We start from the raw sequence: 13,647 nt of genomic DNA, 5'->3' as shown, positions 1-13,647 counted from the left end.
TTTATGGAACGGGAAGCCAGGGAGTCAATGATCTATGCCACGGTGACCACTCTGTGAACAATCCCTAGTGACCTGGGCCTCCTCTTGGCCACTGACCCAACAAGCCCCTGTCCCTGACTGAAGGCTGAAAACCACTGGCCAGGAAACCAGACGGCCACCTGACCCAGCACCAGGGCCACGCCGGGCCCACAGCCCCCGGAGCATGAGCGGTCTAGCTGGGGACGGTCCTATCACTGCCCCGTTTCTCTAGGGGAAGGGAGTTCAGAGTCTCTGAAACTGGCTGGTTCCCATAACGCTGAAGCTTTACGGCAGCACAGTATATTTCGGAGATATTATTGTGTATTTTATCCACGCTCAGCTGGGCTGCAGCATTCAAACCCTGAGACGACTATTGACCATTGCTATCATGTTTCAATAGCCGTTTTTGGCAAGACATAACTCGCATTTTAAAACATTAATTTCCCAAGCATCACTTGGTTTTCAGTTTCCTGCAGCTGCATGCCATGGGAGAGGCAAAGTTACTTTCCAGCCGAATAATATTTTTCTCTTCTCCTCCACCCTCAGCCGTTCCCAAAGCACAGGGCAATGATGGCCGGCTTGTGCCAAGCCTGGCAAACACCCGCGTGCCTACTCTCTGCAGGGCAGGAGGATGACGGCTGACGCGTGACAGGACCACGGGGACCATTCCGTTCTTGCTTCCCCCGGGGAGAGGAGGGACTGGAGAGGCGTCTGTGTGGGCTTACGGGGTCCCCATTCACAAGAGTTAACGCGAGCCAGTGAGTCTGCACGCCAGCCGTCAACAGCCATGGGACCCCCATTTCTCCGGGGCAGCTTTGGGGAACCCCGGCCTGGGTGGGCTGAACAAGGTTTGGAGTTTATTTTAGACGTGTCCTGTCTTTTCTTTCCTTCCCATCACATGATGGCCCCTAAGATCGACCAGGTTTCTTTGTGAGTTTTCAGCTTCTTGGCTCGTTGGTGGGTGGGAAGCCTGGGAGCCGGGCTGTGCTTCTGTTTCCTTAATCGTCACGCCTTGCTAAGTGGGGGATACGTTTTGGGCCAAGAAACAGGAACACTCGATTTCTGGAAATCGAACTTCATGGGAGTCATGTTTGACTTTGGAGGAGACTCTCCGGGGCAACATCACGTCAGGTTTGGGACTGACAGCCAGCACGGGGGGTCCTTGTGGTTCATTACTCATAGTCGGGGGCCCTTGGAGTCCCAGGACTCTGGACTAGCCCAGCCTGACTCTGCCCAGGGGAGCTGCAGTGAAGGCTGGGGATTTGACCCCCGAACGCCTGGGAAGCTGGGAGCTCCTGGGGGCGGACGGGTGGGGAGGTACTCACTTGAGAGGTCCCTGCCCACACCCAGGGCCAAGCCGTCTTTGATCCACAGAACGAAGCCATCGTATTCGGGGATGGCGCACAGCAGTGTCGCCGGCTGTCCCGACACCACCACCTGGTCCTGGGGCTGCTGGCTGAAGGAGTAGACTTGGCCTGGAAGGACACAAGCACACGGTCAGTCGCGCGCAGGTGAAGGCCGCCCTCCCCTTACGCACGCAGAGCGGAGGCTGGTGCAGGTCCGCAGGCCCCCCGGGGCACCCGGCTTCCTGCTGGGGGTCCGGTGGCGTTTCCCCCGTCTCTGCCCCAGCCCGGTCACCTCCCGTCGGGGCCGGCTCCCAGCTGCAGCCCCTCTGCTCATCAACCCCTAACACTGCGGTGGCCCAGCCACGCCCCGGCCTCCCAGGGGCCGTCAGCTGCCACTTGGGATGTGCCGCCCCCCTTCCACTGAGCAACCCCCCCCCAGCTCGGCGCTCGTCCACAAGGTGCAGACGCAGGAGAGGCCCTGCCTGTCACCAGGGCGGTGGGGGTGGGGAGTGGCGTGGTTTTGGTTAAATGTTTTGTTGTTTCAGAGCCTCCCAGATGGGCCGAGGGCCGAGTTCAGAGGAGCGGGCGGTGGCCCTGTGGCTAGTGCGGTGGAGGGAGCAGGTGGCCGGGCCCCACCATGCCCTCCCTGTCCCCTTCTTTCCTGCAGCCTCGTGATCGCTTGGGAGAAGTCAGCGGTGCACCCCCCGCCGCCCCACCCACACCCCAAAACAAGACGGCACGGAGCCGTCGAAGCTGGTCAGCTCCCAGTGTCTCACGAAACAAACACATCCACGGTGCGTACGACAGGCCAGGCTCTGTTCTAAGGTTTAAAATATTAGCTGTTCATATTTTCATCCTCATAACCACTTAAAAACGGTAGGTGCTGCTTTTATGCCCATTTTCCAGGTGGGGCAATGAGGCACGGGGTGGAGACAGTAACAGGGGCAGCGCCTGCGGGTCCCTGCCTGGTCCACGCCTGCCCTCCTGCGGCGGCCTTCTGTGGGTGTCAGGAGCGCCACTCCCACGGGTGTGGGAAACCGAGGCTTGGGGTGAGGCTGCATCGCCCAGGGAGCTGTCTGGTGGCGGGCGGGGCCGTGAACCCGTCTTTCTGGCTCCGAAGACCATGTTCTCGTCGCTGAGCTATGCGGTGTGTGGGCCCCTCAGCCTGGTCCTGGAGGCAGCTGCTAAAGAGCAGGGGTGACGTGATCCGTGCTCCCTCAGAGCCACGGTTGACAGCGGGACATGGACGCTGGGCACCGGGCCCATAATGCCATCAGTGCTTCACATACGCCTTTCTCCTGCAGTCCACTGAATTACATTCATACTTTAGGGCAGAGATAGCTTCTTTTTACAATAAAGAATCCAGGATCAGAGAGGTACAGTAACCTGCCCAAAGTCACACAGCTAATGAGTGGTGGAGCTAGGGTTCGAGCTCGGGTCCATCTGCGTTCTGAGCCCTCACCCTTTCCCAGCCCTGCTCTGCGCAGTCGGAGACCTCACAGCGGCAAACCGGGCCTGGGGGGGACAGCTCCCTGACCCGGGAGAGTCAGCTACGGAGCTCCTGGACGCCGGCTGCTGCCCGTCCCAGGGCCACGAAGCCCTGGGCTCCGACCACACACAGGACGAGCGCTGAGCGGCAGGCGACCCCAGGAAGGGGCACTTGGCGTACAGGGAGGGCAGACGGCAAAGCTGGGCCTCTCCCCAGGGAGGCATGATCTCAGCAGACGGCGGCAGGCGGGACGGAAGCCGGGCCACAGCCTGCTGAGATCCTGGCGGGGTCTGAGGAGTCTCATTAGAAATCAAATTGGCCTTGAGTTCTGGGAGTAACACTTCTTATTCTGATTTGGGCTTTACAAATTAGATTTTACAGGACATTTTAATCAGCTGTGTATGGTGATCTTTTTTTCTCTCTCTCTGTCTCTTCAAGTTCTCTGTTGTAATTAGACTGTTTCTGGCACCAGAACAGGAGAGAAAAGGAAGGAAGAGATGAGAGGAGAAAGTGAGCAGAGTGAAGCGAGGGGGAGAAAGGAAGGAGCGGAGGTGGGGGCGGGGGCACGCGGGCGGACAGGACGGGGTGGGCAGGGAGGGCTGTCCCCTTCCTCTAGCGCTGATTTCGCGGCTCATTCTTTTGTCTCAAAATCTTTCTTGCAAGAAGGGCAGAGTCCAGGCAGCCCGTAGCTGCCAGGGATTGTGCTGTCGGAGGGCGTCAGCAGGCTGTCAGCTGGGAGCTGGCGGGCACTGAGAGAAGGTCCGAAATGCCAGCACCGGGCAGCGCCTGCAGCAGACGGCCGTCCCGTCCCCCAGTCCTGCTTCCTCTCGGAGGAAGGACGGGAGGAGGGGTGCGAGTGCCCGGGGAGGTGGGGCACAGGAGGCTCCCGGGGCCAGGGTGGGCTGGACTGGCTGGTGCCCCGAGGGAGAGGCCACCTGCGAGACCAGGCGAGGCGGGATGGATTCCGGGTGGTCACGAGGCCACTGTGGAGGGCCGGCTGAGCCAGGAGAGGGGCAGGCACCTGGGGTCTAGGAGGGCAGAGCAGATGTGGGTGGGATCTGAGCAGGCTGGGGGGCGGGGGGCGGGGACAGGGCCCTGCGGCCACCATCCTAAGGGCTTCTGCTGTCACGGTTGTCTGCTGGGACCTGCTTGGCTCTTCTGTGGGAAGAATGTTTCTGTGGGGGAGAAACACAGGATAGTGCTGAACAACCACTCAAAAAACATGACTTGCAAATTACTTTTGTGGGGGGACAGTTAGTACTCTAATTGACAATTTCCCTCTCCAGTCTAATTTTAATTTTTGCACCTTATGTTAAAAGTACTTTTTTTTTTTTTCAAATCAGTGAGATGCTTTTTCCACGGGTCTTAAACTGAGTGTTCCTGAGAGTCTGGAGTGGATCTCGGGTGAGGCAAAGGGATGGGACCGCCCCGTCCGCGCCGGGAGCACAGGTGCCAGCCGCGGCGCTCTGCGCAGGTGAGCAGTGGAAGGACGCTGCTGCCCTCCCGCGCTGCTGTTTGCTCTCGCCCATCTCCTCTCCGACTCCGAAGAAGGGGTCATTTCTGTCTCCTCCTGCGTAGAGCCTCAAGGACACGGGGAGCTCCTGGGGGACGTCCGAATATTCCACACGCCCACGGAAGCCTGCTGTGGGGCGGTGCTCTGTCGTCCTGCGAGAAGCAGGTGGCGGGGCCCGGCCCCCTCCAGGCCCTGGCAGCTGTCCTCCCGTCACGCCCGGCGCGGAGCCTGGCAGTGAGTGCCCCTCACCATGTTTATTTGTATTTCTTTTGGAGACAGGGTCTTGATCTGTCGCCCAGGCTGCAGTGCAGTGGCACAATCACAGGTCACTGTGACCTTGACCTCCCGGGGTCAGGTGATCCTCCCGCCTCAGCCTCCCCGGTAGCTGGGACTTTATTTTTAACCTGTCACCATCGCCGAGTGTGGCCCAGCCTCTCTCCCCATCTCTCTCAGCCTCCCCTTTTCTTCTCCGTCCCCCCGCCCCGGCCCAAGCGCAGCCCGGGCTCTGGCGACAGGCTGAGCGCTCCCCTCGTCCGTCGCGCACACTGCCCTGGGTTTTCTTCCTAAATCTCCACTTTTCTTGGTTTCCCCTTTGCAGGGGTGGAATCTCATGGCTGTCCACTGTCTGCAGGTCACGCCCGGCCTCCCAGCCGGGACTGCAGCCTCTGGAATCCGACTTCTCCTCTCCCCAGGTGCTCGATGCCAGCGCTGTGTCAGCTGGTCGCCGATGTCACCTGCTCGTGTCCTCACTGTTCCGTCCTCCTGGGGTGCACCCTCTGCCCCAGGCCTCCCTGAGCAACCCCGCCCGTCACCGCAGGCGCAGCGCTTCCCAGGCGGCTCCCGCGACCCAGGGGGTCTTCGCGCTTTCTCCCCTCGTCCCCCTTCCTCGAGTTTCCGCCTCTCGTCTCCCTCAGTCTCTCCAAGCCCTTATCGGGCACCTACTGTATGTCAGACGCTGACGGAGAAAAGTGCACTTCCTACGGGCAGGGCCAGGGCTGTCCTATCCGTCTCGTGTCCCGGCGTCCAGCCGTGCGTGGACACCGAGTCCCCTCCGTTAAGTGTGCCCTGGTGGCTTGCCTGCTCCAGTTTATCTCCTGAGACCCGCGGTCACGGCGGGGAAAGTGCTTCTGCATCAAGAACGGCCGCCAGGCAGGTCCCGTGCCGAGCACACCACCCAGAAGGAGAGAGGTGCTGGGCGGAAGGGAAGGGCAGAGTCTAAAGGCAAAAAAGTAGCCAAGTTATTCACGGGCGGCCCTGATGCCAGGTCACAGGGTCCCTGTGGCACAGTACAATGGCACGGTACGGTGACAATGGCACGGTAGCCATTGTCATTCATGTGCACGGATGGACTGAGGCTCCCAGACACCAAGGACCTGTCCGCGGTCCCGCAGTCGGCTCACACCCACGTGCCTCTGGCTGCAGCTGCGTGTCCTCCCCCCCTCCCACGTTGGCTGTTGAACGAAGGGGTCAAACCTGGGTTTTAATTCTCAAACGAGTCTTCACTCCCCCAGCCAGGCAGCCTGCTCAGATGTAAAGAGGATCTTTGGCGTGAAACGTGATTCCTTTGCTCTCCCTAAGTTCACGCACAGTCTCCTCCCCAGCAACGGGTCAACACCATGGCGTTGGGAGGCACGAAAGAAAGAGAAGTGATAGTTCTGATGACCTGTGTTCCATCTAAGTGCACATTAGATGCTGTATTATGACATTTCATATGATAGTATCTTCATTGTTATCAAATCAGCACAGCTCACTTTCATCGAGTGGGAAGCATGTCACGGAGCTCTGCTTGGGCCATTGCACGGGATTCTCCGGAGAGTCCTCCGAGACGGGCGCGTGTCAGGCCCATGTGACGGTGCAGCCCTGGGCACCGCGCCGTCGTGAGGGGCGTCAGCCCCGCAGCCCGCTCCAGCGCTGCATCCGAGGGTCCTTATTGGGCCTCGCGCCCTTCCCTACGCAGCCCTCGCGCCCCGGACACTCACAGGACCCGCCTTAGACCCTTGTCCGCTGCCCCTGGCCCGGGCGGAGGAGTCTCGAGGACAGTCACAAAGGAGGGTGACTCGTCTCCCTGTGCCGCGGACTTGGCGCTCTGGGGGCCTGCGGACCCCTATCCCTCACACCACTTCCCTCCGAAGAGCCCGTCGAGCTCCTCGCCATTTGGCCTGGCAGGGCCCGAGACGGAGGCAGATGGCGCAGTGGGCACGAGTGGGCTCGGGCAGCAGACCGCACCGGGTTTGGTCCTGGCACCCCACTGAGCCTCTTTTCACCTGTCTGCAAAGTGGGGGCAGCGACCCCGCCGCAGAAGGTCGCGGCGGAGAGAGGTGAGGTGGCCGTCCAGGTGTTGGGCCAGGCCTGCCTCGCCGTGCGCGCTCAGGGAGATCCCGCCTTTCTCTCCAGGGACAGTGCTCTTCCGCTCCTAAAGCCCTTCCCCTGAGCTCCACCTGGAGCGGGAGGTGGCTCTCTACCGTGCATGGGGACAGGGGGTTCGATTAGTACCCGGTGACTTATCGAAGAGACAAGTTTTCACTAAAGACAAGAACAGATTCTCCTCTCGGTGGGAGGAGCCGGTACAGTTCCCTGTGCGCTCAGGGGGCTCTCGACGCTGGTGTGCGCAGCAGGTGGCACGATGCCGGGGCCATGGCCGGCCCCTGTGAGCCAAGCCGGGCTGGGGGCCGAGCTGGACTGCAAGCGGGCGAGGGGCTTGGTGGGGCCAGGGGCCTTGGGTGGAACATCTGACTCCTATCAAGGTTTGCACAGGCTTCGAGCCCTGTCAGGATGGCAAGTGATCATCTAGAACAATCTTCTTCCTTGGGACTGGGACTGCAGATATAAACACAGAAGCCAGGAGAACCAGGCAGAGGTGGAAGATGGAGCCTTGTCTTCATCATTGATATCTGCTAGACCTCTACTGGGAGAGAGACTCGGAAACATTTTCAACCTCAACATTGCCATTTACAGCCACAGGTAACCTAATTCTGATACACAGGTGAGGAGAAGCTTGCCAAGGTCATGAATGTTCCAGAAATTGTGCTGGAATTGTGTTTGGGCTTACACAGGAGAGAGAGACTGCTCTTCCCGGGGCTGGAGAAGAGGGCAGGAAGGCAGAAGGCACGTTCTCCCGGCCTCACGCTTCTCTCCCGGCACACACAGTCCACCAAGGTTGTTCCGGACAGCCGGGTCTTTAATGAAGAGCAATCGGCCCGGCCGGGGCAGGGTGAGTCCAAAGTCACCATAAATCCTTTGCCTACTGGTTATCAGCCTCCCGGCCCCAGCCAGAGCCTGCGCCGTGCTCATTAGTGGCAGGGAGAGGGATTCCTCCATCCATCCAGCCGAGGCCTGGGTGCCAGGAAGACGCTGATAAGTGTCGCTGGAAGTACTGACTCCAGGTGTCTGTGAGGAGCCCATCCATCCCGCCCGAGGTCACCTGGAGGGCCGCCGGAGATGGGGACGGGCAGTGCAGAGGGAGTGTGTGGTGGTGGGAGGGTGGAGACGGGAGATGCTTGGCAGCCCACGCAGCAAAAACCCTGGCTGTGGTCTCGGGCCTGCTGCCGCTGGGCCCGGGGCCCGTCCACGTCCCTGTCCTTCTCTGAGTCTCAGGCCCCCCTGTCTTCAGGTTTGGGATGTGCACCCCTGAGCCGTTGGGGAAGGCGAGGAAGAAAGTGGTGCTGGAGGGCAGGCACGGAACTGGGCTGCGGGCAGGGGAGCGTCCACGGCCCCTCTCGGTGGGCATCGGCGCGGGCACCGCTGGGAGAGGCTGGAGGCTGGGCGCAGACTGGCTGACCCATGGTGCCCACGGCTCTCGCTCCCTTTTCTAGTGACTGCACGAAGGGACGCTCGAAGCTTTGCCCGTGCTGTGAGCACCTGGGCCCAGAGGCGCCGGTTTGATGCCAGCTCCGCCCTCTCTCAGCCGTGCGCCCTTGGGCCTGACTCTCCCCTCTCCAAGGCGCGGTCCCTCCCCTGCAAGACGCAGAGTGTATGTAGGCCCCTTCTCCCAACCCCAATGCCCCATTTTCTAATGCACCCAAGGCGCTTTTTGGGGGTTCCTAAGGCTGGAAATAATAAAACCAAGGTGCAAGGAAGTAAAAGTACATTTTCCAAGGACACTTGGTTTGTTTGGGGAAGATCCACGTCCCAAGCATCATTTGAAAACAACAAAATGATAATTTTATCTGCTATAGTCCTTGCCAGTCAGAAATGGTTCGAAACTTTCATGCGCATGACAAGTCACCTGGGAAGCTCGCTTAAAAAATAGTTTCCTGGGCTCCAACTTGGAGATTCTGGGATAGCGGGTCTGAGCCGGGCCAGTAACTGCTGCGCGCACACAGGCACCGGCTCGGGCCAGGTTCCGTCTGGCTCTGGTTCTGCCGCCCCTCTCTGGGTGTGCCTTGGTGTTCCCAACGGCACAGTGCCGGCGTTGGACGAGGTCAGTATTTTCACGCCTTTTCTCGTGGGGAACCCCGTGCATGAAACGAGTGCAGGCGGAGCTGAGGGGGGCTGGCGGGACTGGGTCCTGCCTCTGCGGTGGACCCGAGGTCCCTCGCGCAATCCCGAAGACCCACGCGGTCCTCACGGTCTCCATGTCCCATGGAGGGCAACGCGGCCACCTCCCACGGACAGGCCCGGGCCTGCGCGGTGCGGCCGAGGCGTCTCGCCTTCACACGAGGCACTTGGCCTCCCTCACGGCCTGCACCGAGCATCACAGCCTGGACCTGGTGCTCGCCGCAGCCGGAGCTGTTCCCGGTGGGAAGCGGATCCAACGCCCCGGTTTCTCCCCTCTTGGGGACCAGACACAATCGACTCCACATCTTTGTTAAGGGAGAGGAGCAAGGGTGTGAATGATCCGAAATGGTGGCGATCCAAAATAGCGAATAACCCTAAGTGATGTTTATTTTTGACTAAGGGTGGATTTTGATATTCATGTTTGAATGTGGATGTGTTTGATGTTCTGGGAATTTTTAATACTTATAAAAACCCGCAACCCAGTGAGGGGCTTCCCTCCCTGCCTCCTGCTCAGCCGGGTGGAGACGGGCCCAGAGCTCGAGTGGGGCGAACCCCCACCCTCCCCAGCTGCTGTCTCTCAGCTCGAACCTTCCCTGGGAGGGGGTGGGGACGTTAACCGACTCTGCCTTTAAAAGGACTTTCATTCCCTTTGGGCCTCGCGCAAACAGCAGCAAAATAAGAAGCTGTGAAATGTTAACAGAGGACTTCATTAAGCAAACCCGGTGACAGCATTTGCCAGGAATGGGGACAATTTGCCAACAGAAAATTGAGAGCTGGGTACATGTGTGTCCTAATTAAAAAAGCGATTCTTCTTCTCATTGCCCTGGGATTGTGGGCCTGGTTTCGGGTTGGTTCTGGATGTTAAGCACAAGTAACTCTCACGCAAAGTGCGTCACCTACCCCACACCCCCACGGAGAAGGCTCTGTCCTCAGGCCCCATGCAGAGACTTGAATACCACGATGTCCCCTCCCCATGCCCTCTCTTCTCCCTCACTCTGCCCTTCCGTCACCATGGAACAGGGGCCCTCGCGAGGGCTCGGGTTGTCGGCACCAACACGAGAACGCAGTATCGACAAAAACAACAGAAGTAACCTGCAGGCACTGCCCCAGCCTAGCCGACTGTGTCAAGTGGAAACGTCTGTAGGGGGAGATTCTGAGCTCGGGGGAGGGCGAGGCGGGGTGCAGGCCGGGCCGGGCCGGGCCGGGAAGGGAGGAGGCTCAGGCTGGGTCCCGGAGCCCAGGCATCTCGGAGGATGAGTTGGTGACAGGCAGGGTGAGACCGGCAGGCACAGAGCTCCTTCGAAGCGGGAGTGGCCCCAGCTCCAGGCTGGCCACTGCCACATGAACTGTCCTGAGACACAGACGCCTTCCCATCCCCGGTCTCAGTGCCTGGGAGACCCAGGATTCCTCGTGACTCCAGCTGTGGCCTTTGTTTGCACGACAGCACTGGTCCGCAGAGGGTGTTTGACCTGTGGGGTCTCCTCTTCAGAGAGCAGAGGCCACTGCTGTGTCCCCTAACTGCCCCCAGCTGAGCTGCAAACACAGACACGTGCCCCCAGGGTGCAGCCCTGGCCCCACCCGTGGACCAGAGAAACCTCTGTTGCTCCCACGGTGCCCTTGGGCTGAGGTCAGGTCAGCTCCATCAGCAGCGCTGTAGGGCTAGGTGGTCTGCTCCGGCCGTTTTAACCCTGCCCACGCGTCCCCGCTCCGAGCCCTGCAGAGGCTGCGCGGTGAGTGATGACTTCCATCCCCCGCCCTGCGGAGCCGTGGCCCCTGCAGCAGCCACCGTGGTGCTGAGCCGCTATGTGCTGTGCGACAGCCCAAGGAGGACCAGCTGGTGCCTGGCTAGGCCCTTCCGCCGGGGCAGCAAATGGGCGCGATCTTGAGAGATGCGGCCCGATTCCTGCCTGCCCCCCCACCCCAGGACATCCCTGTTTTCTAGCCGGGAGTGCCCCTGGAGACGGCAGCAGCCCCGTAATCGCAGAGTTACTCACGGCTTCACTGGGGAGAACCGAGCAGCTTTCAAGCCGCCTCCCCTAAATGCAGCAATATTTGGTAACGCTTGGCGTCTTGGGGAGAGAATTCATGTCCGTAATTAGTTACTGTATATCACCGTTAGCACTCTGCTCAGAATTTACTGGGCAAATACCGTTTAACTGCACAATAACCACAGGTCCGTGCTGCTTATTGGGTAATTTACTGAGGCTGGGAGACGGGGCAGGGGGGACTCTGAGCCCGAGGTATCGCAGCCCCTGAATCAGACTTTATGAGTTCGCGTTTGGCAGGGAGATGGCCGCTTGTAGCCAGCTCTCCTCGCTTTGTTTTGCAGAATTGGCTGGCGGACTGCTTCCTTCTCTTCATTTATTGCAGGAGGAGAGGTCTGGGACTGGGGTTGGGAGCTGCCTGGGGCTACCTGGGGCCTTTTGATAGAGGGTCTTTGGCAGAGTCTGCGGCAGGAGCCCAGGCTCGGTGTCCTGGGGGCTCCATCCAGCCCTGCCGTTTACTCCCTCCACGGGCCTCTGTCTGTATCCGGGCCAGCGGCGGCCGTGCGGGGGCTGTCCTTGGCTGGCAGCATCAGGGTAATCACTTTAGCCCTTTCTTCTCTTGCAAGTGCAGTGTTGCTTGGGAAGCGGCCGTTCCTGGACACTTGGCCGGCATTCCCGGCCTTAATCTGCTTGAGCAAAGTCTGTCTTTGTTTGGCCTTGCACTGTCTAAACTTCTCTAACCTATTTAGGCCACGGAGAGGGAAAGAGACACAATAATGAAAAACTCGACGTGCAACATTGCCTCATGCAATCTAATAAATTACTCAGTACCTGGCTGCCAGCTCAGACTAAGCCCGATATTGCCTGCAGTAATTATTTGGATCAAATGCAGTTTATCTGCTTCATATTTGTGCTTCTGTGCTCAGTGGTAACTTATAAATGTCATTGTGGTGTTTATTTGTTATAATGAAACTTAACGGCCTCGGAAGCCAGGAGCAGAGCTGGTGGGGCGGCAGGTTTAGAACAATCTCTTCATCGCTGGAGAAGGCATGAGCCGAGATAACACGAAACTGCCCTGCAGGGGAGAGGTCGGCAGGGATGGTTGTGTCCTCGCGCCGTGTGGTGGATGGGAGAGAGCCAGGCGCCTCAGAGACATCCTCCGGAGCGGGAGTCTCGGCTGGCTGTCACCTGGCACTGCCCACCTTTTCGGGGGGGGGGGGTGTTCAATCTCCCCATCACTTGATGACCAGCCCTGATGAGAGATGACGGGGCGGAGGCGAGAACCCCGGGGTGACCGCCGGCAGGGAGCACGAGCCGGCAGGGAGCACGAGCCGGCAGGGAGGGCGTGCAGAGCGTGGGGGAGGGAAGACGAAGCAGAGTGGCCTCGGGCCCAAAGGGAGGATGGCAGGGCCTTCTGGTCTGGATCAGGACGGGGCACTGGCGGCAGGAAGCACGAGGTGTGCAGAGCGGGGAGCAGCCGGCAGGCGTGGCAGGGCAGGCGCCCGCGGGCTCCACGGGAGGCCCGAGAACAAGGAGGAGCCCTTTAACGCAGAGCTCAGGGTGGGCGCTGCCATCCGCTAGCCGTGTGGCTTGGGCGAGTTATTTCTCTTTCCTGAGTTCCACTTGCTTGTGTGAGAGCGTGAGTAGTAACAGGTACCTCTCGGGACCGTGGAGGTGGCTAAACAAAGCGGTGTGTCTACAGGGCCGGGCACGGTGCCTGGCACACAGTCGATGCTCAGTAGATGTGCGCGGACGAATAATAACCCTTCTCGCTTCGGCATCACAAAGCCCTCTTCCAGAGAGCTGAGCCTGGAGTTGGACCTCACCGTTGTTCAGCGTTGACCTTCTTATCCTCATTTCACAGTGTGGACCTGGAGGCCCAGCGGTGGCGGTAACTCGCCCGAGGCTGCCCAGTGGTCTGTGGAGTGGCATCCGTTTCCCCAGCCGCAGGGCAGGTCCCCACGGTGCACGCTGGACAGCTCAGCTCCCCAGTGGCGCTGGGCGGCCCAGTGCGTCCCCCCTGCCAGCTGCCTGGAACCAGGCGCAGAGCCTGTGCCGGCCTCCCGGGGGCAGGGGTGAGGGGCTCCTGCCTGTTCGCCGCGCACTACCCACTCTCTCCCTCAGTGGCGTGCTCAGACAAGGCTCCCGACACCCCAAACACGAGTGACGATTACCAGGCATTGTCCTGTCTCCCACTCGCCCATCCCCTCCTGCAACACGCCCCCTATTTGACGTCAGCACGAGTGGGCTGACTGGGGGCAGCAACGTGCAGCACTGGTAACAACGCGTGCATCTTACGGCGCTTTACAAGTTTTCAAAGCGCCTGCACCGCCATGACGCACATTCTCTCCTGACAACACGCCATGAGGAGAGAGGGCTAGCGTATGAGTACAGCCACTTTGTGGATGTGAAAATATAGGTCAAGAGAGATCAAGTCTTATACCTAGTTAGGAACAAAATTAATTTTTCAAAACCTTTATTTATTTATTTTTTGTTTTGTTTTGACCCCCAGCGAAATGTTCTCTGGGAAACTGAGCGTGTTTGCTTCATGCAAATGAGTAGTAGCACCATCTTGTAGAGCACTACTTGGATAGCACTTTACAGTTTGTAAAGTGTGTTTGTCCGTGTTACAATACTTTACCGGCCCCGGCGAGGCAGGTATGATCTATTCTTGTTTAACAAAGCGCACAGGACTAACTAGTCAGTGGCAGATCTGGGCCTTAAACCGTTATTTCCCAAGGTGGCTTCCAGGGAACGCCAGTCCTGACACCTGCTACGGGAAAAACGTTTTGTGGTCCA

General features: G+C 59.5%; 1 protein-coding gene across 2 annotated transcripts in view; it reads right to left on the bottom strand.

Moving 5' to 3' along the window:
* Positions 1 to 13,647, bottom strand: part of KIRREL3 (kin of IRRE like 3 (Drosophila)) — a 108,541-nt gene that overhangs the window by 84,922 nt on the left and 9,972 nt on the right. For both annotated transcript variants that reach the window (XM_012663622.1, XM_012663621.1), the window contains exon 2: positions 1,344 to 1,493. In XM_012663622.1, the coding sequence (XP_012519076.1) occupies positions 1,344 to 1,493 (150 nt within the window). The remainder of the gene's footprint in view (positions 1 to 1,343; positions 1,494 to 13,647) is intronic.

This window comes from Propithecus coquereli, unplaced genomic scaffold (genome assembly GCF_000956105.1).
Source record: "Propithecus coquereli isolate 6110/MARCELLA unplaced genomic scaffold, Pcoq_1.0 Scaffold815, whole genome shotgun sequence".
Classification (NCBI taxonomy): Eukaryota; Metazoa; Chordata; class Mammalia; order Primates; family Indriidae; genus Propithecus; species Propithecus coquereli.
The sequence above is the reverse complement of the archived record's forward strand: the minus strand, read 5'-3'. Positions and strand labels throughout refer to the sequence as shown.